At 38.6% G+C, this 26,269-nt stretch overlaps 1 protein-coding gene across 1 annotated transcript; it reads left to right on the forward strand.

The window, feature by feature from the left end:
• The first annotated feature begins 5,004 nt into the window (after nt 1-5,004).
• Nucleotides 5,005-21,710, forward strand: ART4 (ADP-ribosyltransferase 4 (inactive) (Dombrock blood group)). Its single transcript, XM_012753744.2, has 3 exons — nt 5,005-5,392; nt 8,323-9,031; nt 20,961-21,710. Exons 1-3 carry the CDS (start codon nt 5,207-5,209, stop codon nt 21,050-21,052), a joined length of 987 nt encoding a protein of 328 aa, XP_012609198.2. The 5' UTR covers nt 5,005-5,206; the 3' UTR covers nt 21,053-21,710.
• The last annotated feature ends 4,559 nt before the right edge of the window (nt 21,711-26,269 follow it).

Here is a 26,269-nt window from a genome sequence, read left to right on the forward strand (position 1 = left end):
AACCTGGTCTCAGACTTATCTGGGACCACAGCCCCTCCCTAGCAATGGAAGTCACTTCCAGTTCCCTCAGTCCTGTGTCTTGCAAATTTTAGAGCTTCTGTTCTCCTCTGAGAATTGATAAGGGGTTATGTCTTGGGCTAATGCCTCAGCTCTAGTCATTCTCTAGCTAACTAATCCAGCTAGTGTTCTCTCTTTGTGTATATCCCCTTTGGGAAATGGAGCAAAAACTGGAATCTCTTCCCAATGGCTCTAAGTTTGTTGAGAGCTGGGACCACATCTGCTGAATCACCAGGTCCTTGCATAGAGCTTACGCTCAGCACATCCGTATTTTAAAAATGCACGACTTGACAGCTACTCCCTTACCTGGTCTTTTCAATCACCCTGCTCTGCCCCAATGTGGAGATGGTCCCAGAGTTATGTTGGCTCTTCTTCTGCCCATTGTGTCCCCAAAACTATGGACAGACCCAGCCACCAGGCCTAGGGCATATGCCTTGACTGCAAGCCTGGGCCTCAGAACCTGTTATGGGCTCCTAGGAATTCTGTCCTAGCTGTCCCAGAATGAATGGACTTTCTGAAGTGGTAGCAATGCCAATGTTTCCAATGAAAGTTGGAAACATTCAGTCATTCAACAAACACTTACTGAATGCCAATTGTGTGGGCACATGTAGCAGAAGTTACTCTGTCAACAATGTTGAGGAGATTCACAGCAGGCAAGAGATAAGAAAAACAAAGCTGTTTCCCAACACTAAGACCCTATGCTTTAAAAAAAAAAAAAAAACAAGAATGAGAAAGGTTAAATAACATGATGTGATGATCAGTGTATAAACAAGCAACTGGATACCATAATGAACAAATTGATCTCATAGCTGTTGTTACATATGGACTCAAATGTCTCCTAAGAATGGTACAATATCTCTTCTGTGATTTCCCCGCCAAAACTGCATAATCTGAATTTAATCATCAGGAAATAACAGACAAGCCCCAGCTGAAAGACATTCCACAAAATAACTGACCGATAACTTTTCAAACATGTCAAGGTCAAAAGGCAAAATAAACACTGAGCAAATATTGCAGTTTAAAGAAACTAAAGAGACTTGATGACTACGTGCAAATCGTGACCCTGGAAAAGAGATATATTAATAAGAGGCCATTATAGGAACAGCTGACGAATTTGAATATGGACCATGGTGGATTGGATAACAGTATTACATAAGTGATATTGAGAGAGAATGTTTTTTATGACATAAATGCTGTAATATTTAAAGGTAAAGAGCCATGATTTTTGCAACTTACTCTCAAGTGGTTTAGAAAAAATAGAGACAAAATAATAGTGCAGTTGGAGCAAAATATAAACAATTGATGAATTTGGATAGGACATATGGGAACTCCTACTATTCCTGCAACTTTTCTGTAAGTGTAAAATCTTACTTAAATAAAATGTTATAAAAATATGAAATAACGGAGGAAGCTTTGCTCACTTCTATAAGAGTGTTGAGGGTGAAGGAGAACTGACAAGTTTAAATGTAGATACCTCCAACTTGTTCTAACTACCAAATTATGGGGTCACTACCAAGCGGCTTTCTGTGGATAACAAGGACTTCTGGCAGTAAAATATCCCTATTAAATGGACACAGATCTGAAGTTTAGCAAGAGCCAAACAGGAACTACTGAGATCCATTGTCAAACCTTGAAGCTAGTGGCAAAAGATACATTGCCTCCCTAGGCAAGGCCCTAGTGACTACTTCAACCCATGTTCTGAAAGTAGCTTTAGAAAACTAGTCTAGTATTTATTCTAGAAAATTCTAGAAATTCTAGAAAATTAAAACCTCTTCTTAAACAGCTGCTTATAAAAAATTTTCAAAACTTGACTTTCACTGTGCTGGACACCCTATGAGTTGTCATTCCTCAAATATCTGAGTAGAGTGAGAGAAAGAGAGTCCTGGCTCTCTTTCAGAGAGAAAGAGAGCCAGGATGCACTGAGCAACTGCTAAGTGTCAATGACATTAGGAAACTGAAGAACAGAGAGGTTCAGTACCTTGCCCAAAGTCAGACATTAAGGAAGTGGGAAAGCCTAGAATTAAACTCAAGAGCTCATGTCTGTTCCCTAATCAGTCTGCTTCTGACCCAGCATGGTCTGTGGACCCACCCCATAACATTTTAGAGAGTTATCTCAAGTTCACTGTCAACGCAGCCCTGCAAGATTGGTGGTGTCATCTCCACTTTTACATATGAGGAAAATGAGACTGAGAACTAATGTGACTTGTTCAAATGCACAAAAGGCAGGGTTCAGAGAAGGTAAAATTCCAGCATCAGGTCTGTCCTGCTTTAAAACTTCTGTCCCTTTTACTCATCAAGACAGCACTAATAGATCACATTTTGAAGAACTGGGTATCACCAAACAAATCATAACGGAATGCACCCCAAACTATAAACTAACTAATGCTAAATTATTAAATGATAACCTTAATAAGATAGCACTCAAGGCAAAAGATGATTTGTAATGACTTTAAACATCGTCAGAAAACTTTTTTTCATTTTAATTAAAAAATGTCCACATATACACCAGACCTTAGGCCTTTCCCTACCCCAGTTGTTACTGTTAATGATTCTCTCTCTCTCTCTCTCTCTCTCTCTCTCTCTCTCTCTCTCTCTCTCTCTGTCTTTCTCCGCCCCCCATCATCCTCTCTCTCTTCCCCTCTACCTCCCCCTCTTGTTCTCCCTCTCTCTTTCTCTCTTGGACTGAGCAGTATAGAAAGGTCACAAGGGATCCTGCTGCCCTCTAGTGGTCCTATTCTGGAAGTGGCAGTCACAATAGGAAAATTTTCACAGACAATAATAAAATGCCACTCATACTCCTCCAGTTTTTGAAGACCGTGGGCTGCAGAAGAGAGAAAAGTGCCTGTGATCACTGGCAAGTTATTTAACTTCACAGGGCCTCAACAAACCCATCTCTAAAGGGAAGGTTAAAATATCTCCTTCTCACAGTTTTTCTGTGAGTTAATGTACAAAAAAGAGTCTTGAAACACGGCACCCTCTCAATAAGAGGAAATTATTGTTACCTTATTTAATTTTTACAATGCTATAAGGTCAAGGAAACTGAGATTAAGCACAGATTACTCATTGTTTCAAGTTAACTCAGCCAGCATTATGGGTAGAGCTAGACCCAGAATCCAAATTTTCAGATTCTAATTTTAGTGTTCTTCATGACACCCCAAATATACCAAAGTAACAGTTGCTAATAAGGAATCTTAAAAATATTTTTAATCTTTTTTTTTTGACAGCATCTCGCTCTATTGTCTGTGCTAAAGTGCAGTGACATGATCATATCTCATTGCAACCTCAAATTCCTGGAACTCTTGGGCTCAAGTGATCCTCCTGCCTCAGCCTCCCAAAGTGCTGAGATTAGAGGCATGAGCTACCTGGCCAATTTTTTTGTTAATTATAAAGGGATATTTTTATATGCTGCTAGAGATTGCCATTAAATCTGAAAAATATGCATTCCATTGACCAGTGGTCATATCTCTAAAACTATGTCTTAAAAACTGTGAGAAACATACAAAGATTTATAGAGTTGAAAACAAGCTAAATAAGATACTTATTAAGTTAACTTTGGTACAAATAATAATAACTTTTTAAATTTATTGAACAAATTTAGATGCCACACGCTGTTCTAAAGTTTATGAACATATCAACACTTCAGTGAGGTGGGGACAATTATTATCTCCATCCAACACCTGAAGAAACAGAGGAACAGAGATGTTAAGTAGCTTAGCCAAGGTCAAATATTAGGTGGGAGAGCCAACAATTAAACTGAGGTATTTTTCTCAAGAAGAAAATGTTCTATTCCCTAGTCACTATTCATGTTCTTTCCATGTTCTATTCACTAATCAATCTGCTTCTAGAAAAAACAGCCCAAGGATCCACCCATGTTATTTCATTGTGCAGTAGCATCTATATAATGGAATATTGTGCAATAATAAAACTTATGTTTCATAGGTATTAAATTACATGGGGACATGCTTACATTAAAATGTTATCAAAAAACCGTATGCAAAACTACATCCTATATTATTTTAGTTCTGAAATGTGAGTGTACATGTGCGTGTGTTTGTGTATGCATAAAACCAAAATCTAGATTTAAATAGTGGCTTTCTTCAAGTGATGAATTATGAGTAATTTTGTTTCCTCCTTTACACTTTCTGGATATTCTGAACTTTTGTTAATGTGACAGAACTGCTGTGATCATCAGAAAATTTGTATTAAAACAATAGTTAGGGGACCAAAACAATAACAGAATTTTCGAGAACAGGATTTAGTTTACCTTAACAGTAAAATAACTAATCTGGAAGTATAAATGGGAAATATTTGCAAGAAAAACAATGATGCCAAGGGTTGGGACTAGAGGAAGGATGTTCAGACCAGAAAGGGAAGTACCTAAAAGAGTGTTTAATAGAATTCCTGTGCTGGATGAACTGTGCACACTGGACCCTACTTGTGATTTATGGCAGCTCTACGTGGGCAGTGTCCTGCTAGATATCATTAAAATTCACTATAGACGGGCATAGGGTGGGCAGAGGGCCTGATGTCTTCAGAAGAGGAAACAGGGAAGAGCTCTGAATCCAGAGACACATCTCTGGATGGGGGAGTTTCTAACGTCCCGTGGGAAAGCAGCGAAAAGAGTCTTCCCTTTGACAATAACCCTAAAACGCTGCTGCTCCCTGACCTGGGCGGGGCGTATCAGCGACGCCAGACGGGCCTGCAGACGACCCGCGTCGAGGTGGCGCGTTTCCAGACGCCCTGCACGTGCCAATCTTGTCACTCTCAGTGGAAGCCTGGGGATCGAGATAATGGCACTTGGCCTTGGACGGACCATGCTTTTTGCTGTCAGGCTGGGAAAGCGAAGGCTGAACTGCTGAGTCTGACACGCAGCAGGACTTTGGCACTCCCCCGAATACCGATTAGACAGGCATTTTTTTTATTTTTTTTTTTAATTGGAGAGTAACGGGTCCGCTTTAGAAATCCTTATTTGGTGTGCATATCTGGCTATTTCGCGGACGTTTCCGTTTTGCAAAGAAAAGTTGCAATCGATTTCTTCCCCGAGAAAAGCTGGGAGTTGTCAGGGGTCCACAGAAGTTTCAGCACACTCTGGGGGCAAAGGCTCGCTCAAAGAAAACCCCACCGGAGAACGCTGAGAGCTCATTGCAGGATGAGGCTGCACGAGCAAAGGAGGAGTATTCTTAATACGAACGAATGCTGTCCATTGATCAACAGATGCAAGAGGACTCTCCTCCCAACCTCTGCAGCTCCTGTGAAGAGAACCCGGCTCCCTGGGGGGCCGCTGTCCCTGCTGCTGCTCCTCTCTGGCCTGCAGAGACCCACCGAGAGCTCCGAGGTAAGGACCACAGAGGAGACCGCCTTATGACCAATCCTCCAACCAGAGCATCTGCCTTTAGATGACCCCAACCTCAGGTGCTTGCTATCTGCTTCCATTCAGACATTTTAACAAATAACATTAGTGAAGAGTTTGCAGACAATGATTAAAAACTGAAGAATTCTTTATAGTTTAGAAACGTGGCATTATGGAAGCTAGTGGCATAGTCATTTTCTTGATCTCCATAGAAATTAAGTAAAATACTGCTTCCATAGGGCAAATAATGCAGCAAATGAACCAAGTCTATTTGGCCTTAAACTGTATCATACAGATTGACTCAAGCTCTAAGTATTCCGATTTTAAAGTTCTAGCTCACGAAAAACAAACTAATGTTAAGAGATGACAGAGTACATCTTTGAGATCTAGTACTATATTAACAAGGTTTTGGAGTTCGTCATGAGATTAGACAGAACATGATATTTTTTGTTTGGTTTGTTTTAACTTAAATAGAGTCTGTAGACCTATTTTAAAACCTGCTGTAAAGAGTTTTTGGTTAGAATTATTCAATTAGTCTTAAAATTTTGTTCTAGTTTATACACTACTAGATGAGGTCTCACCATAAGTAACAGTAAAAATACCAAATGTTATTTTCAATCAAATTTTTATTTCAAAATATTAGGAGGTACAAGTGTTCTTGTCACATGGATGAACTGTATTAATATAATGCTGAAGTCGGGGCTTTTAGCATGCCTGTCACCAGAATAGTGTACATTGTACCTAGTAGGTAAGTTTTTAAGCTCTCGTCCCCCTCTTAACCTTCCCCCTTCTTGGTTTCCAAGGGCCTTTACACCACTTGATGACTGTGTGTACCCATTGTTTAGCACCCACTTATTATTGAAAACATGTGATGTTTGTTCTTCCATGCCTAAGATACTGAACTCCAGTTCCATCCAAGTTCCTGCAAATGACATTATTTCATTCCTTTTTTATGGCTGAGTAGTACTCCATGTTACATACATACCACATTTTCTTTGTCCACTCATCCATTGATAGGCACTTAGGTTAATTCCACATCTTTAAAATTGTGAATTGTGCTGCAATAAACATTCAAGTACAAGTGTCTTTTTGATACAATGACTTCTTTTCCTTTGGGTAGATACCCAGTGGTGGGATTGCTGGATTGAATGGTAGGTCTACTTTTGGTTCTGTGAGGAATCTCCATATTGCTTTCCATAGAGGTTGCACTAATCTACAGTCCCACCAATAGTGTATAAGTGTTCTTTTTTTCACTCTATCCATGCCAACATCTATTGTTTTTTTTTATTTTTTTAATAATGGCCATTCTGATAGTGGTAAGGTAGCATCTCATTGTAGTTTTAACTGCACTTCCCTGATGATTAGTGATGTTGAGCAGTTTTTCAGATGTCTATTAGCCTTTTGTACATCTTCTTTTGAAAAACTCCGTTCATGTCTTTTGCCCGTTTTGTAATAGGGTTGTTTGATGTTTTCTTGCTGATTTGCTTGAGTTCTTTGTAGATCCTAGTTCTTAGCCCTTTATCGGATGTACAGCATACAAATATTTTCTCCCATTCTGTAGGTTGTCTATTCGCTCTATTGATTGTTTCCTTGGATGTGCAGAAGCTTTTTAGTTTAATCAGGTTCCATTTATTTATTTTTGTTGTTGCTGTGATTGCCTTTGGGGTCTTCTTCATAAATTCTTTGCCTAGGCTGATGTCTAGAAGAGTTTTTTCTATAGTTCCTTCCCAGAATTTTTATGGTTTCAGGTGTTACCTTTAGGTCTTGTTTTTTGATTTCCAGTTCCAACATCCTTAACATTGACTGGATGGAATCTTACCCTTTAATGTATTCCTTAATGAGTACTGTTTGTTAGAAAAGCATCATTTCTTTGCCAAGAAATAAATGTTTTGGAATTTAGATCATTCATATATGGCTCTAAATGATTGACGGATGATATTTAGTGAACTTTCATTCAAATCTCTAACTTCAGTTTCGCACACACTAGATATCAGTAAATAATATTCAGTGGGCTACTCATTAGAAAGGAATGTCTTTTTCCAAGAGGCAGGACTTTTCTGGGCACATTCCTGACTACTGTCCAGACCTCACTCCACTCCCCCAGAGGTGGACAAATTTCCTTGATTGGTAATGTCAGGAAGAATAACTGAGTGTGCTGAGTTTGGCTCTGTTCTTCTTCCTGGGAGTTAGCCTGATGGCAAAGGGCATCAGTTCTGTGTTCCTCCATAACAAAAATCATACCTGGGTGGGCCCCAGGCTAGTACTGCCTGTGACTGAGGGGCAAACCTTCCTCATTCTGGAATTTACTCTTAACAAGCCACGTGCCGTCAGACCTAAAGCTGGTGTGCCCCAACATGTCCTCATTCCGTAAGAAAAATGACATTTTTCTCTTTTTCTTCTCAATTTTTTCAGAATCTGGGTAAACAAGAGGGCTGTTATTTGTTGGAGACTCCCTTGGGAAACCCAACACTACTCATCACTTAAACCTTTTCTTAAATAAAGTTTAAAGAGTTTAATATAGATTTTAGGCATTAATCCTTATAACACCTATGAGAAGATACAAAATGGGGGGTAGAGGAAACAGAAAGTATAATTAAATTATAAGGTTATTAATTTTTTTTCTTCAAAGTACTCAATATGCAAAAAATGCTGTGATTTTAGTGATATGAAAAGGGTTACTTTCTCCCTGGGGAGATGAGTTTTTCACCTTTCAGTAATATTTACAGAACCAAATTCAGTCTCTTACACAGGTCGCTGATATAGGAAAGATTGGAGCAATCTCATGGTTTTGAGTGAAACTTATTTCAGCAAATTTTGGTTTTGAGGAGATGTGGGCTTATAGGATATAGCAAATCTGCAGCCACACTCACCACCTGTGTTGAAAAATTAAAATCAAGATTGATCTTTCCTTATAGGTTGCAATTAAAATCGACTTTGACTTGGCACCAGGTTCCTTCGATGATCAGTACCAAGGTTGTAGCAAACAGGTCATGGAGAAACTAAATCAAGGAGATTATTTCACAAAAGACCTAGAAGCCCATAAGAACTACTTCGGGGTGTGGCAGAAAGCTCACTTAACCTGGAGGAACCAAGAACACGCTTTCCCCACGACCTTGACTACTCCACATGCCGTGGCTCTCTTGGTTTACACATTGAACGGCCATGTTCGCTCTGACTTATCTAAAGCCATGGCCAGTGACGCCAAGACTCCACAGCAGTATGAACATTCATTCCATTTCAAATATTTACACTACTATCTGACCACAGCAATCCAGCTGCTGAGGAAGGACATCACCACGGAGAATGACACTCTGTGCTATGAAGTCCACCATGAGACGAAAGATGTCCACTTCGAAGCCTACCTAGGTGCCACCATTCGATTTGGCCAATTCCTCTCCACCTCCCTCCTAAAAGAAGAGGCACAGAAGTTTGGGGACCAGACAGTATTTACCATAGTTACCTGCCTGGGTGCATCTGTACAAGACTTCTCCCTCAAGAAGGAAGTCCTGATCCCTCCCTATGAGTTGTTTAAAGTTGTAAATATGAGTTACCACCCAAGAGGAAATTGGTTGCAATTGCGGTCAGCTGGGAACCTGAGCACATATAACTGTCAGCTGCTAAAAGGTACTCTTGATCTAAATTAAATCACCTCTTAGGGTCACAGACCACTACTCTTTTATAAAAAGTATTTTTTTTCTGAGTGGGTTTATAAGAAAAAGGCGGAAAACATGGAAATTGGCCTTCAGTAATGTTAGAATTGACTGATGAGTGAAAACCCATTTGATTTTTTGGTTTCCTCTCTCTCCTTTCTCCTCCACTACCTCCAGGAAAATGAGTTTCTGCAATGGCATTATTACATAGGGAATTCTAGACAGGGAGAGTAAATCTTGACTAGAAAAGACAGAGCATAAAATATAGCACCTTTACCTTCTCCCTCAAACTCATTCTTTCTTCACAGTTATTACATAGATAAGGAGTTCTAAAAGTAAAGCAGGAGGCAAGATGTATTCATTAATTTTTAATTCCTCAACCATCTTCCAACCATTGTGTTAGGAGGTTCTGATGATATAGAATGAATAACATAACATCATTGACCTGGGAGGATTTTTAATCTAACAAGAAAGGGAAACATGAACAAATGTAGATACTCACAGGTACTAAGTGATACACCAGAGGTTTAAGCAATGGGTGCACAGCTGCTCAATGCAGGGAGATGCTCAGTCCCTCTCGGGAAAGCAAGGAAGGCTTCCAAATAGGGCCACATGGGACTTCAAGTGGGAATGGGGGTTTTCAGTGAAATAAGAGGGGAAAAATCATTTTAAGTGGAGAATAGCATGCTGTGGTTTCAGTGTATCCCCCATAAGTTCCTCTGTTGGACACTTAATCCTCAATGCAACAGTGTTGAGAGGTGGGGCCTAATAAGAGATGATTGGATCTCTCCTAATACGAGATGATTTAATGAATGGATTACTGATGTATCACGGGAGGAGGTTAGTTATCATGAGGTTGGGTTATTGTAAAGCAAGTCTGGCCTCTGGTGTCTCTCTCGATCTTGTGCACTTGCTTGCTTCTCAGCGTGTTATGGTACAACACAAAGGCCCTTGCCAGGTGCTGGAGCCATGCTCTTGGGCTTTCCAGCCTTCAGAGTTGTGAGAAGTAAATTTATTTTCTTTATAAATTACCCAGTCTGTGGTATTCTGTTGGTTAACAGAAAATGGACTAAGACACAGTGTGTGCTAAATCAGAAGGAGTTCAGACAGGCTGGTGTCTTCAGGGAGTCTCTGGAATTCTGGGTGGCTGGAGAGTAGGAAGTGTAGGACGCAGGGAGAGTATAGGTATAGAAAAGGATGAAGTAAATTATCCAGAGTTCTGATGGGGCCTGACTATAAAAGTTCTTGTATTCCATGCTTAGGTCTTCGAAACTTCATGCTGTTTGTAATAAGAAGTCATTAGAAGTTTTTAAGAAGTGGAACATGAATTCAATCAATATTTTACAAAGAGCTCTAATGATATCACGAGCAGGAGAAATTAGAACTATCACAACACACACACAAAAAAAAAAATTTGTTAAGCTCTTTTTTTAAAACAAAACATGGCCCATTCAATTTTACCCCTTTACGTTGCTACCAAGTCATTTCACAGAGGGAGAGTTCTGTAGCAAATACTGTGCCCTGTTTGATTTAGCAGGGAGAAAACTGTCCTTACCCACATATGACTTCTTTCACACTCACAGCTAACTGGAACTCAGCTGCAGGGTCTACCTTTGAAATATCCCCAAATCTGTCTCCACTCCATCATTATTGCCACTGTTTATAACAGGTTATCAGCATTTCTCAACGTTGCAGGGATGTAGTGTTGCAAAGGTCTTCAAACTGGCATCCACACTAAGGTCTGGAGTCTGCTCACTCTGTTCTATCTATAAATACGGACCAGGAAAAGGTGACCTATAAATACTACTATCTCCTCCCCCCTCTCCTTGGCAGCATGGTGGCGATATAAGAGAAATGAGTATCTTTCCCATAGACCCAAGAGTCTAGTGTTTGTAGAGGATAAAATACTACAGTAGAAGGCCGGGCGCGGTGGCTCACGCCTGTAATCCTAGCACTCTGGGAGGCTGATGTGGGCGGATTGCTCAAGGTCAGGAGTTCAAAACCAGCCTGAGCGAGACCCCATCTCTACCATAAAAATAAAAAGTAATTAATTGGCCAACTAATATATATATAAAAATCAGCCGGGCATGGTGGCTCGTGCCTGTAGTCCCAGCTACTCAGGAGGCTGAGGCAGGAGGATCGCTTGAGCCCAGGAGTTTGAGGTTGCTGTGAGCTAGGCTGACACTACGGCACTCACTCTAGCCTAGGCAAGAAAGCGAGACTCTGTCTCAAAAAAAAAAAAAAAATACTACAGTAGAATGTGGAGAAAACAGTAAGATTTTGATAATAAATGAGACATTCATAGGTAGATTCCAGAATAGTTGGAACTATACCTGACTAGGACACTACTCCTTCATTCTCCTCAGGAATTTGGGACATATAATTCTTCTACTAGGATAATGAACACAGTAAAATATATTCAATAAAAAAATAATAGGACATTTACATCAAGAAGTGAGTGGGAAATTGAGGGAAAGGAGTATGTAATAGAAGCTATTATTATGTTCTGACACTACAAACCTCAAAAAAATATTTCAGGACACCCCCTCACCCCCCCCACACACAAACATACCCACACACAAATTAATGATCTTTTCTTTCCTGTGGTGAAACTACCCAAACATAACTTTAACTCAGTTTTGAGTGAAGGCTTAGCTACGTTAGCCATATGTATTATCAGATTCTAGAAGTTTGGTTGATCTTGATTAGATATTTGAAATCACAAATCATACTTAAGAGAATCAATAATCTCGTATTGCTCTGTAAGTTCTTTGCAAAAAGGAAATTGACTGCACAGAATTTAAGAGCTAAGTATGGAATTTAGGCTGTTTGCCCCCAGATCCACCCTGTCTAAATTTGTATCCAACCTGTACTACTAATAAGCTATGTGTTCTCAATCAAGTTGTTTAAACTCTGTAAGTTTGTCTACACAACGGGCATCATAATAAAACTCCATAGGACCATTGTGAAGATAAAATAAAACAATTATTTATACATTCCCAGGCATTTAATAAATGATAAACTCGTGTTAGATATTATTAACTTGAATCCCTTAGCACATAGAGTTGCTCAACCTATTTTTGTTGAATGAGCGAATGAATAACGGTGATGGATCAAGCATCCTCTTCCACACCTCTGAGTGACCTGGGCCTTCAATCAGATGACCACATAACTCAATTGACTAAAAACAGTTCTGTTATTTGAAGACCTAGAGAAGGCAAAAATTCTAGAAGGTTCAACTCCTAGTCAAAAGTAAGTAGCTGCAGTTACAATGTAAATGATCTGCAATGTGATCACTTGCAAAGTGAGTTACAGTAACTAAATTGTTCCTAGAAATTCATCGATTAGAAGCTTGTGTAGCTTTGGGAAAAGGGTTGTAAATGGCAGAACAAAAATACCACTGGTCATAGAGGGTGATATTTTCCTTATAAGTTGAAGTAAAGAGGGAAGAAACAGATCAGGGGTCACATGATCAGCCAACAGCTGGAAGTAGAGCATCTTCTCGGCCACCACAGCTATGAAACGACCTGGGAGAGGGAAGGAGGGAAAAGCATAAGGTCAAGGTGCAGGGATGCCTTTCTTCCTTTGACCCTAGACTTTGACTAATGGCTGGCCCGTTCTCTGGTTCCACCTTACCCATCTAAGCCTCATCTGCCACTGGCTGGTTGTTAGCACAGTCACTTTCGTTGAGGACAAGAAAATTATTGTAGTCCCCCTTTATCCGTGGTTCTGCTCTCTGTGGTTTCAGTTACTCACAGAAAATATTAAATGGAAAATTCCAGAAATAAACAATTCCTAAGTTGCAAATAGCATGCAGTTCTGAGTAATGTGATAAAAAATCTCACACTATCAGGCCAGGGATGCGAATCATCCACACTACATACACTGCTCACCCGAAAGTCACTTAGCAGCAGTCTAGGTTATCAGATGTGCTTTCGTGGTATGGCACTACTTGTGTTCAAGTCACCCATATTTGGCTTTATAATGGTCTCAAACTCCAAGAGTAGTGATGCTGGCAATTCGATTATGCCAAAGAGAAGCCTCATAGTGCTTCCTTGAAATGAAAAGGTTATAAAGTTCTTGACTTAATAAGGAATGGAAAGAAACCGTATGCTGAGATTGCTAAAATCTACAGGAATAATGAATCTTCTATCCGTAGAATTGTGAGGAAGGAACAAGAAATTCATGCTAGTTTTGCTGTAACAACTCAAACTTTATCATGAGTACGTATGTATAGGAAATAACATAGTATGTATAGGGTTCAGTACCATCGGCAGTTTCAGGCATCCCTGAGGGTCTTGGAACTTATCCCTCAAGGATAACGGGGGACTACTGTATAAAGTCTTGAGTTGGACACTATATCTATCTCTACTGATTAAAAAAAAACTTTGATTGGCTTCAGAATGGTTTCAGTTATTTGCTACAGTCCTTCTTTATCCCCCTCAATCAGTAAGCTAAGGAACACCTGAAACATTCCTTAAGTCTTATTAATTGATGAGTAATATTCTGCTTTCCCCAACCTCCTGGTGTAGTATTGGACCGATCCATACACGAACAATAAGAGGAGGGAGGTGGTGTGTCTTTCTTATCTGGGGGTCCCTCACTGGCAGGGAATAAGATCAGTAGACTCTGCCCAGACCTGGGTTTCCGGTGGCTGCTCTTGCCCACTTCACTTCTCCATTGACCCAGCCTAGGCGATTCACAGGTGGTGCCCTGGAGCACTGATATCACAGTCCCCATGAAACTGCAAGTCTTCTCAGGAGGCTGTTTTCCATTCTTTCAGTTTTGTTTTGTTCATGAGCAGAAACCACAAGCTATTCTATGTCCTCAAAAGTCCCTAAAAACCAGGTGAAATTATGTTTCCTCTCCTGTTCCCTCTTAATCTGGTAGACATAATACTTGAAAAGCAACATAAGACCTTTAAAATGAGCCAGCTGGGATACTGCAATCCCCCCAGTGAAGAGATAATACATTAAAGAGCATAGCTTCCCCAGTCCTTCAATTTATGCTACAATTGATCCCATTGATTTATAACCCAAGCTCAAAGAGTTTCCAGGTAATCTGTTGCCTTCAGAGGATAAAAGGTCAAATTGGTACAATGATAAATTTAAGGGAGTAAAATTTACAAAAGAAAAATTAAGTTATTCTAAACTAACATCTTCCCCCTCTAATTCTTCTATCCTCTCTCACATGCCCTGTACTGGTTACCATAGAAACAGATGTTTTCATGCCCATTAGAAGACTCAAATTATGTTAACAGGAATGGTAATTAGTTATTTGCCCTTCAATATTGTTTCTTCAGCAAAATAATCTAGGCCAAAATCTGCAGACACATAAATACATGCTCTGTTCTATATCATTGGATTCACAAAGAAGAGGGATTTATTTGTTAAAATGTTTTACATAATCAAAATTCTTGACATGTTTCTAGGAAAATATAGCCAATTGTTCGTAGTAAGCCTGGTTTCACACGTAAACTTTGCCAGTTACTAGCAGTGATAACGTGGGCAATGGCTTAGTCTTTCTGTGCCTCAGTTTCTTTACATGCAAAAGAGGAAATTTTTTTAAACCTACCTTATAAGATTCTGGTGAGGAGAAAATGAATTAATGCATGTAAAAGCTCTTAGAACATGTAGGCACTCAAAACTTTTTAGAGACTATTATTTTGTTTTTAAACATTATCTTCAATGACAGACAATATAAGTATGTGTCACCAAAACTTTAATTTACTAACAAAAGAATCTTACAAAACCTAATTATTTTTCTGGGAAATGCTTTGTTTTCGTTAGCTGCCAATTTATGCATGTAATCTTTTTTCCTTTTTTTTTTTTATTTTTTATTTTTATTTTAGCGTATTATGGGGGTACAAGTGTTAAGGTTACATATATTGCCCATGCCCCCCTCCCCCCTCGAGTAAGAGCTTCAAGCGTGTCCATCCCCCAAACGTTGCACATCTTACTCATTGTGGTTGTATATACCCATCCCCTCCTCCCCCCTCCCACCCTCCCGACACCCGATAAGTGTTATTCCTATATGTCCACTTAGGTGTTGATCCATTAATACCAATTTGCTTGTGAGTACATGTGGTGCTTGTTTTTCCATTCTTGAGATACTTCACTTAGTAGAGACTATTATTACCATTGTCATTATTTATTTTATGAACTTCCTATTTCTTTCCTGTTTTCTTTTACTCTGGGCTTTTTCTTTTACTCTAAAATTAGTTTGCCCGATTTGTGGAATCACAATGACCTTGAAGTATAGTGTCTGTCTCAGACAAATGGATGAAAAGAATCAGTAATTGAAAGAATATGGGAGGCCATAGTGGAAAGTGAATAGACTTTGGAGCCAGAAAGATGTGGCCATACATTAGTAGCTAGGTGACCTTGTGTAAATGACTTAACCTCTGAGCCTGTTTCTTTGTGTATAAAACAGGAGTGATGGTTGCCTTGTGGGAATGTTGTGATAGCACTTGGTGTCCATCCGCCCTCTCAAACACTACTGACAAACTCTGGAACAGTACTTTGTACGTGCAAGCAAGACAATGATTTAATGGCACAAATGTGTGCTTCAGTAAGAGTGACAATAAGAATAGAAACCAAAGAAGAGACACAAGGAATAATGCTTTCTATTTTTCAAGTGCCAACTTTTTGCCAAGTAATATTCTCAAATATTAACACAGATTACTCTCTGCATTTTGACAGAAATGGGCTATAGACAGCATGTGCTGCAAATACTAGACTAGCTAGATGTATTGCATGCCAGTTTTACCTTTTTCTGCTTTTTTCAAGAGATTTAATATTTACTTCTGAGCCGTCTGATAAAATTCAGATGCAGACTTTACAAAATAAAAGCTAGAATAATTATGTATTTCTTCCAGGCTTTATAGCCTAAGGCAGAGATAACCAAAATTAGGTTATAACACACAAATAAGATGATGTTTGTGTGGCAATTTAGTTTACAAAGTGCTTTCACACCCATCGTCTGTTTAATTCTTACCACCACCCTGTAAGTTGACCCCATTGTACTGATGTGAATGCTGAGGTTCAGAGAAAATAAGTGATTTGTGCAATATTATTCACACAATTTACAAATGGCAAAAGTAGGACCCTTTCTATGTTTTCTGACAAGAATTATAGGACCATTATCTCTATAGAATGGTTTCAGGGGATTGATTTGTCCTTTAGCAAATGTTACTGAGAAACTACCATAAGTTTCAAGCTTCTTCACTTGTGACTATTTACATTATAACTCAGTTCATGCACGCACAAATATACAAATACACACACAAATTCATATATATGACAATAGTTATCCCTTTTGCATGCAGTATAACACTAGTGTTTTCTAACCTTTTTATTACATTTTTAAACAATGACAGTTTTGACCTACCAAACTGATGTCACAACCCATTAATGGATCACAACTTCCAATTTGAAAAATACTGTAATAAGTAAAGAGGGAATAAAAACTTTTGAAGAGAGAGTCTAGTGGAAAACTAAAGAAAAAAACAAAAGTAAAAATAATATGAGGTATCCTTGGATAAAAAGTTTTTTAGATTATAATTCATTTAATTCACAGATGTTTTCCTTTTATTCCCCTAAATGTAGTGTCATGTAAAAATAATAATAATGGGAGGTAAAATGAGAATGGCCATAAGTAGAGAAAAAGAATCAAGAGAGTTAGGAAGGAAACATCACTTTAACCTGAGGGAATAAAATAAAAAATAAGCTCTTTTTTAACATCCTAATTATTGTGAAGAAGGTTTAAGAGTTGGTTTTTGAAGGATGAGTATGATTGCAACAAGTGTCTGATTGCAAGTAGTGTCTGTTTATCTCTTATTTAAGGATCATTATAATAGCAGCTATAATTCATTCATTTAAAAGAAGAATTTATTGAGTACTTACTGTGTGCTAGGTCCTATCCTAGGTGTAGGAAATAAAATAGGTGAAAATCCCTGCTCTCATGAAATTTATATTCTAGTGATAGGACGCAAAAATTAACAAAATAAATGCGTAAATTATGTGGTTCGTTAGTAAGTGGTAGGTAGTAAGGAGAAAAGTAAAGCAGAGCAAGGGGATGGAGAATTCCACAGGAGGGAGGGAGTTGGGAAGTTAAATTGGGTGATTGGGGAAAACTTCACTGACAGGATGACATTTGAGCAAGGGTCGAAAGGAGATGAGTAACAGAGCAAATACTATGGCTATCTGAGGAGAGAGCATCATGAGAAGAAAATACAGCAAGTGCAAAGGCCCTGAGGCAGGAACAACACCAAGAAGATCAGCATGTGAGAATGAACGAAAGGGAAGGTAACAGAAAGTGAAGACAGAGGATAATATAGATGAGCTCAAATCTACACTGTGGCCTTGAAGGCAGTTGTGAGGACTCTGGCTTTTCCTCTTAGTCAAGGTGGAAAACCACTGACAGGTTTTGGGCACAGAACACAGAACATAGTCTATTTACATTTCATTAGAATTGATTGAATAGGTCAGTTGAGAATAAACTGTAATGAGGTAAGGTTAAAGCAGAGAAACCAGTCAGAAGGCCATTTCAATTACTCAGAAAAGAGATGAAGGTGGTAGCAGTGGCGGTAGTGAGATGTGACCAGATTCAGGACACATTGTGTAGATGAGAGCTAAAGAGATTTCCTGACATACTAAATGTGATGAGTCAGGGTAAAAGAAGAGTGAAAGATGACTCTACATCTTGGCTTGAGTATCTGAAAGGATGAAGTTGGCATTGACTGAGATGAAGAAGCCTGTGGATGGAGTAGATTTGGGCACAAACAGCAGGAGTTTGGTGTTACATATGTTATATAGGAGATGGGAAATGGGTAAGTACTCAATAAATTCTTCTTTTGAATGAATGAATTATAGCTGCTATTATAATGATCCTTAAATAAGAGATAAACAGACACTACTATGTTGCAATCATACTCATCCTTCAAAAACCAACTCTTAAACCTTCTTCACAATAATTAGGATGTTAAAAAATATCTTATTTTTTATTTTATTCCCTCAGGTTAAAGTGATGTTTCCTTCCTAACTCTCTTGATTCTTTTTCTCTACTTATGGCCATTCTCATTTTACCTCCCATTATTATTATTTTTACGTGACACTACATTTAGGGGAATAAAAGGAAAACATCTGTGAATTAAATGAATTATAATCTAAAAAACTTTTTATCCAAGGATACCTCATATTATTTTTACTTTTGTTTTTTTCTTTAGTTTTCCACTAGACTCTCTCTTCAAAAGTTTTTATTCCCTCTTTACTTATTACAGTTGAGAATAGTCACCCCAGGAGAGATATTGAGTGGACAGTTGGATGTATGAGTCTGGAATTTGGGGGAGTGACCCAGGCTGGAAATAAAAATTTGGAGTCAGTGGGATATGGGTGATATTTAAAGCCATAAGACTTGGTGAGCCCTGAACAAAAGTGTGTAAATAAAGGAGAGAAGATGTCCCAGGACCGAACCCCAGGACACTCCAATTTTAAAATATCGGGAGCAAAGAAGACTGAGAAGGAAGGGCCAGCGAGGGAGGAGAAAAACCAAGAGAGCTGGTGACCCAGGAGCAAAGAGTACATATCAAGGAGGAAGAAGTGATTCGCTATGATAAAGTCATGGTTGATAGGTCAAATACAATGAATGACTGACAATTGACGTTTACATTCCAGAAAGTTCAACATATGATTTCTTGAGTTAGACTCTCTAAGTTAAATACTGGCTCTGCCATTTCCTGTGTGACCTAACAGAGATCCTTAAGCTCTCCTTGCCTCACTTTTCTTCATCTGCAAAATAGAGATAAAAGCATCGATCTCATAAGGTTGTTATGAGGATTACATTGGTAAGTGTGTCTATTACTGTATATGATGCATAGCAAACTCTGTGTAAGTGTTAGAGGTTGTGGTGGTAGTGGTGGTAGTAGTAGTAATAGTAATAGTGGTAGTGATAATAGTATTTTTGAGATGCTCTCATTTTACAGATGAGAAAACTGAGGCTCGATGAAAGGAATTAACCTGGTCAAGGTCAAACAGCTGGGGTCAGAGCTTCAACATCAAAGCTAATTACCTCCAAAAACCATCCTTCTGTTATTCTGCTGCTCTGTCAATCAATATTTTCTGATAACACTCTTCAGTAGAATCTTATCCGATTAAAAAAGTGGGAAAGTATGGAGCTGAAGGTCCTTATAATATCTAGCCTCAATGAAGGAAAAAACAAAACCAAAAATGTTTGAGAACCATTCTAATGATTGACCTAGGCTAAAATGACGCAGGTCTTTGTGGGGATTCAGATCATACAATCTTAGCACAAACTATGACAAAAGTTTAGAAAGATGTATGCTCTATTAATTTTTCTTTGCTTACTCTTATTGGTAAAAAATGGAGTTTTGAAAATTTCTGTTCAGGTGGGTGCGGTGGCTCACGCCTGTAATCCTAGCACTCTGGGAGGCCAAGGCGGGAGGATTGCTCGAGGTCAGGAGTTCAAAACCAGCCTGAGCAAGAGCGAGACCCCGTCTCTACTATAAATAGCAAGAAATTAATTGGCCAACTAATATATATAGAAAAAATTAGCCGGGCATGGTGGCGCATGCCTGTAGTCCCAGCTACTCAGGAGGCTGAGGCAGCAGGATTGCTTGAGCCCAGGAGTTTGAGGTTGCTGTGAGCTAGGCTGATGCCACGGCACTCACTCTAGCCTGGGCAACAAAGCGAGACTCTGTCTCAAAAAAAAAAAAAAAAAAAAGAAAAGGAAAGAAAAGAAAATTTCTGTTGATACATATGTAACATACACACACACATATATAAATATATATGTAAAATTCCACATAGAAATTCCAGGAAACTCAAAAGATTTCATATGTGAAAATCATGGAGATATATTTCTCTCTCACCTGTTTATTCTATAAAATATGGGCAAATATGGAGGCAATCAGGGTTAATTCTCTTCCTACCCTAAACAAATGGCCAGTGTAGACTGGTTGAAAAGGAGATTCTGATCTTTATTGAGGCAATTTTTAGAAGGTTTCCATCTCATGTCTCACCTTATCCCCCATCTCATTGTATTCCCTATTAGTAGTGATATCTGACAAGAATATTTGTTTTCCAGTTTTGCTTCCTTCAGCCACACCTCACTGGCTGCTAACATTTCCAAACTTCCTGAGAAAAATCTGTATGTACAGGCAGTATGCGTGCACGTGCGCGTGTACATACACACACCCATACACACACCCCAAGCACGACTGTGTGAATACTTCTTGCCCACCTTTTAATAAAAAAAAAAATTCTATCAATGGACATGCAATATATGGACAGACAATACAGTGGTTACGAACAAAGGGTTGAGTCAAACTGCCTGAGTTTGAAAGCTGCCTACACTACTTACTAGGTGTGTGACGTTTAGCAAGTTTCTTCACATCTGTGTCATAGTTTCATCAACTAAAAAATAAGTATAATGAGAATAAATACTTCATAGATTTGTTAGGAGGATTAAATAAGTTAATATAGAGCAAGGACTTAAAACAGATCCTAGCACAGAGTATAAGTACTTAATGATGTTGGCTTTCATCACGGTGAGGAAGATGATGATAGTTAAGATAGGGGAATGGTGATGGTGATGCTTAAGATGGAGAATCAGGAGATGCCTGCCACCAACCGGCTGGGTAACCTGCGGTAAATCTCTTAACCTTCTGGTGCCTGCTTCATCATCTGCAAAATGAGCAAGTTGAGCTCTGTTAGAAAGATCTAAGAGAACATTTTTTAAGAAGTAGCTAACTTCCAATGTTTTTATTAGGAATTTTCTAAGTTACATAAGTGAATCAAAGGAGAAATGAGGCAGTTTTTTTTTTTTAAATCCCTGCTACCTAAAACATCTCTAACTTTTGTTTCATTTTGTTTTGTTTTTCACAGCTGCCAACAAGAAGTGCGCCCCTGCTGCCATAGTTATTACTTCTCTCTCCTTTTTGACCAGTATCATCATCTCTTTCCTAAGTGGAGTTTAAAGGACTCTTTTTTGTTGTTTTTAATATTCAAATGAAAACTTTTTATTCACCTTTTGGCAAGAAATGAGAATTTATTTGGCAGGAAGGATGATCCCATCATACTTTTTGCTGAAACCAGTGCATGGTTTCCTCGTTGCTAATTCTGTTTTGCCTTCCCTACGCCTTTTAGCCATATTCCAATCAAGGCACCCTGAATACCTTTGCAGAAATCACTCTGCCCAGCTATCAATGAATGCAGAGCTGGCTCAGCCCACTGCCTATGACTGGGCCTGTAACTCAGGCCTTAGCCAACCAGTATATTCCTTCTCTGTGGACATGGAGATTCATGCTGTAATAGAAAACAACCAGTCAGAGCCTGTGAGATATGATCAGAGTGCTTTTTTAGAATTGGGATTGGGAGTAAAATGAGAGCCTCTTTTTGGGGTGGATATTGATGAAAACAGGGTATGAGCTTATAGCTGCTAGCGGCTACCCTGCGACCAGCAAAGGGGATTTCTCATCCCTGAGAAAAGTGCTAATGCAATAAAGGAAGAGTGGAGAAATGAAAAGAAACTGAGTCCCAATGGGAATGTATGAGCTTTTAGATCCAACTTTGCCTGAAGCTGAATACCCCAAGCCTTTTCATTACATAAATCAATAAATTATGGTTTTGCTTACATAATTTAAATTGGATTCTCTATCTCAAGCAATTGAAGGAGTTCTGATTGAATACAAGGACTCACCCTTATATTTTTTATTTAGTAATTCTAAATAGGAACAAATCAAAGAAGATCAAGTTACAAAGCAAAGGACAAATTGTTCGCCAAATGGAAAAGCTTTGAGCCCCAGAGACCTAATCAAAGTGTGAATTTTCTTCCAAGATTTTTATCAGCATTTAAGATCAAACTAGTTGGTCTCAGATGGAAAGAAACATGGGAATTCGAGAAATAAAAGGGAAAATTAATGAAAAGATGTTAGTGAAATCTCATTTATTGCCAATAATGGGTGTTGCACATATGTTCCTAAGATATTACAAAAGTTAAAATTTAAAATCATGTGTTAATTTGGAGAGGACTTGTTGGCAAATTTGATTTTAAGTCTTCAAAGCAAATGTAAGTATATGTATTAGGAAAACATGTGGAAGTGTGTGAAGATAAAGGAGAGAAGATGGGAGAAAAAAACAACTGATTACCAAGCAAATATATATCAAAGATATATTGAGTTGCCATTATGTAAAAACTATGAGATGCAAAAAAGTACAAAGTATTGCATCTTACAGTTGTAAATCTTCTCCAACTCTTCCCTTAGATAGTATATAACTTAAGGGGGGACATGGAGAATTATTTAACCTGATCTCCAAAGACCCTAGAATTGGGCTAAATGGGGTTAGCTCCATAACTTTGGGTTCTGAAAGTCCATGCTTCTTATCTCTTTTGAGATTTGGGATATGCAGAAAAAGTGGAGATCAGTTCATCTACTCCCCATAGGACTTCCTGAAGGGTCTGTGTCATAATCTAAAAAAAAAAAAAAAACTAAATGGGGAATTAACTACACAAAATCACCGAGCAGAAAGTTCAGGCATCTATATATGATATCATTTTTTAAATTGGGATTTTAACACTAACAGGGCCAAGTGCACCTCTGTCACCTAGCTGCACTGGGCTCTACATCCAATAAAGCAAACAAAGAATTTTGACAGACAGACAATTTCTATGATTTGCATAGTATCTTTGGCAGGTTGGTGGCCTGCCAGTAGGCCAGTAGTAGAGTCCTGGGGACACAGCTCCCGAAGCAAGCTTTGCAGTGAGCCTCAGTAAAGCAACAGTGACATGCCCTGTTAGGAAAAGTCACCCAATATCTTGCACATATGTTTTTCCTGTGCCATATATTATAAATGCATTTATTGGGCCATGCTATGTACAAAGCACTTTGGGGATTAAAAGTTGAATACACTAGGCCAGATCTCTCATGAGTTTACACTCTATTAGAAGAAATTAGGAACACAAGCAAGTCACAAAGGAAATACCAAACGAAAGGGGGAAATCAAGTTTTCCATTCATGGGAGTTCAAAAGAGACATTTCTTCTAATTGAGGCAAAAGGAGAAGCCAGGAATACTTAGGAGGCAGCATTTGAGCTGGACCTTGAGGCAATGGGTGGAAGCAAAGGATGACGGGAAGGATAAAAAACAATAAAAAAAAACAAAAAAAAAAAACTATGTGCCAAGGGCTTAGTCCCCAAAACAAGTACAAATAATACATACATGCAATTGAGAGAAAAATGAGATTCCTCTGGCCTGTAGTTAGGTAAAGCTTTCTATCAGAGATGAGGCTTTTTTTAGGTGGGGGCAGAAATGAGAGGCAGGAGACAGGAATGATGGATGCATATACCGCGTAGAGTCAGGAAGTAAATGTGCCTGGCAGAGAGTGAAGGAGTAATGTGGGCTGGAGAGGAAAGTTGAAGCCACTTAGTGAAGCTAAAGAGTCTGCCTAAATCATTTGATCTTCAGGAGAAATCATAGTTCTCTGAGTATAAAATTCTTCTAAATTGGTGACTCTTAAAATGTGTCCCAGGCATAGGCAGCATCAGCATCTCTCAAGACCTTGTTAGAAATGTGAATTCCAGGGCCTGATCCCAAATCTACCAAATCAGAAACCTGGCAATCTGTTTTAATAAGCTCTTTAGATGATTTGGCTACATACCAGCATTTGAGAATATTGTACAACTCATGTGGTTATGATCCTTAAGGGAATGACCAAGTTTTTTAAAAGATAACCTAGTTTTTCCTCTTCTCACTGCTGTTTTATGGGACGAATCTCTGGAGACACAAACTATTAAAATTATTCTATGTAGATAGGTGACTTTGGTTAAAGATAAATGTACATAGTTTACATTCCCTCAATCTCTCCCTGTAGTCAAGTTTTTGAGCAAGAAATCTGGGGGCCATTGACTTAAGTTGCTTCAAAATCTAAGTTACATGTTCATGAAACTATAAGAAACCAGTTTCAGAAATTTTACTGTTATTTCTCCTCCTTTGTTGGGTCAGTATATCTTCTGAAGATAGAATGGATGCTTGATTATGTGTAAATTTACACAATTGTTAAAAGAGACTATATTCTTTATAAGGTTGCATAGTTTTTATCTCCTACAGTAATTTTATCAAAGAAATACATGCATCTCTCTTTTTTGTGTGTACAAAACTACTCTGTAGCCATTTAATATTTTATTTTTATCTTATAATACAGTGTTCTCTCTAATATGCCTATCTGATTGCCCTGAAGTTCTCTGTTTACTCTTTCTTTAAAAAAAAAATCCAGCCAGGTACAGTGGCTCAGGTCTGTAATCCTAGCACTTTGGGAGGATCACTTGAGCCCACAAGTTTGAGACCAGCCTGGGCAACATAGACCTCTTCTCTAAAACAAAACAAACAAACAAACAAAAAATCCAGTGAAAGAAAATTTCACTAGAATTTTGTTTGGGGAATCAGGTTGTCTAATGATCTGAATCAAACTGATTTACACTGAATAAACTAGTTCTTTCCTGACTTGGCAAAATTCAGCAAACATTTATTGAACTAGGTAGGTACTAGAATTTTGTTTGGGAAATCAGGTTGTCTAATGATCTGAATCAAACTGATTTACACTGAATAAACTAGTTCATTCCTGACTTGGTAAAATTCAGCAAACATTTATTGAACTAGGTAGGTACTTTCAGAGATCCCAAGATGCAGCAAATGTTGGCAACTGATAAAAAGTAGGAAAAAGGGCACACAAATATTATAGGACTTTGTTCTTTCTTTCTTTCTTTTTTTGATAGTAAATGATCCTGTGTTGTGTTTTGTTGTTTTGTTTTGTGGCAGTTGACTTTTTCCTCCCCACTCATGCTCAAACAGCTCGGCCATCCTGTGCTCCTGGCCTCAGAGGAAGAATGAAACTAAGCATAACACAAAAACACATGAGTCTGTTGCACTTTGTTTTTCAAGACCTGAAGGACTTTAGAGAAAATGAGAGGAACCCAAAACCAAAGCATTTGAGAGAAAGATTCAACAAGAGTAATTGGCTTGAGAATGGAGCTTTCCCACAATACATCCACAAGCTAAGCAGCAGCAGCAGCAGACAAGATGTTATCAGAGTGAGCAGACTGGTGGTGTCCAGTGGTGGGAAAACGTGGGAGAGACTGTGAGTGATGGCCAGCCTCACCAGAGCCACCAGCGCCTGAAGACCACTCATCTGTATTAAAGTGGGCACCACGTACCTCTAACGTCAAAGGACTATCCCACCTGCCATTCCCACTGTCATCGGGTGAGAACTTGCTTGAACAACTACTAGTCATTCTTCCAGTCATTTCACAAAAGACTCTGCCCCAAAACTCTTCTTGGTCCTCATCTCAATCATCTCCATGAGCATCCTCCTAGCTGTTGTGACATCCTGGAGCACAATCCTAAGACTAAGGAGAGTGAAACCCTGGACACATACAGGTTTAGAAAAAGCAGCAAAGTGAGAGTGTATATATAAGGGGAGAGTAGCAAATGAATCAGCTCAAGATCCTCCTCAAAAATAAAACAGTTATTAATAGAAACCCACTACAAATGAACAAGCTTTCAGCTTTGGTGCTGAGAGAAAACACAGAGTTAATATATTGAAATTCATTTTTTTCCAGAACTTCCGAGCTCTGGAAATTGTCAAAACCTACTTGACCATCCCCAAAGAACATTCTGAAAGTCTTACTATTTGTCTGGAGGTGGATGGAGGATTCCTTATTTAAAATAACAATGGTAATTACAGTCAGTGATAGCCTTGGCTTGGAGTTATCGCTTTTCTTATTCTCAACAAAGTTCCTGTCACATGAAATAGTAACTTCAAGGGCAATCTTGACAGTATATACTCATTTACGATGCATGAGAGCCAAAGACTTACAGTAGGCAAATGGACTTTCCTAATCCTTCTTCTGCAAGTATTATGGTCTTTTCTCTGTGAAAGGTTAGAGTACCTCCATTTTTCATCCTCTAATATCTCCTAATCATAAAACCCCAATAGGAGGCAAATGAGAATGAACTATCTACTCTGGTCTTATTCACATAAGAAAGAAAATTTTATTATTGCTCATTCATTGTTCTTATTTACTTCTGGATAGGTCATATAAAAAATATTTAGCAATGGCTTATGATAGTCAAGGCAGTGAAGTATATAAAAATTGGTATAGAAGTGATAAACATGGAGTTTATTTTATGTTCCCAGGCC

This window comes from Microcebus murinus, chromosome 10 (genome assembly GCF_040939455.1).
Source record: "Microcebus murinus isolate Inina chromosome 10, M.murinus_Inina_mat1.0, whole genome shotgun sequence".
In the NCBI taxonomy this organism is placed as follows: domain Eukaryota; kingdom Metazoa; phylum Chordata; class Mammalia; order Primates; family Cheirogaleidae; genus Microcebus; species Microcebus murinus.

Coding starts and splice junctions, on each gene's coding strand:
- ART4 (XM_012753744.2), top strand. CDS start 5,207: ATGAGGCTGCACGAGCAAAGGAGGAGTATTCTTAATACGAACGAATGC. Junction 5,393..8,322: donor GACCCACCGAGAGCTCCGAG/GTAAGGACCACA, acceptor CTTTCCTTATAG/GTTGCAATTAAAATCGACTT. Junction 9,032..20,960: donor TAACTGTCAGCTGCTAAAAG/GTACTCTTGATC, acceptor TGTTTTTCACAG/CTGCCAACAAGAAGTGCGCC.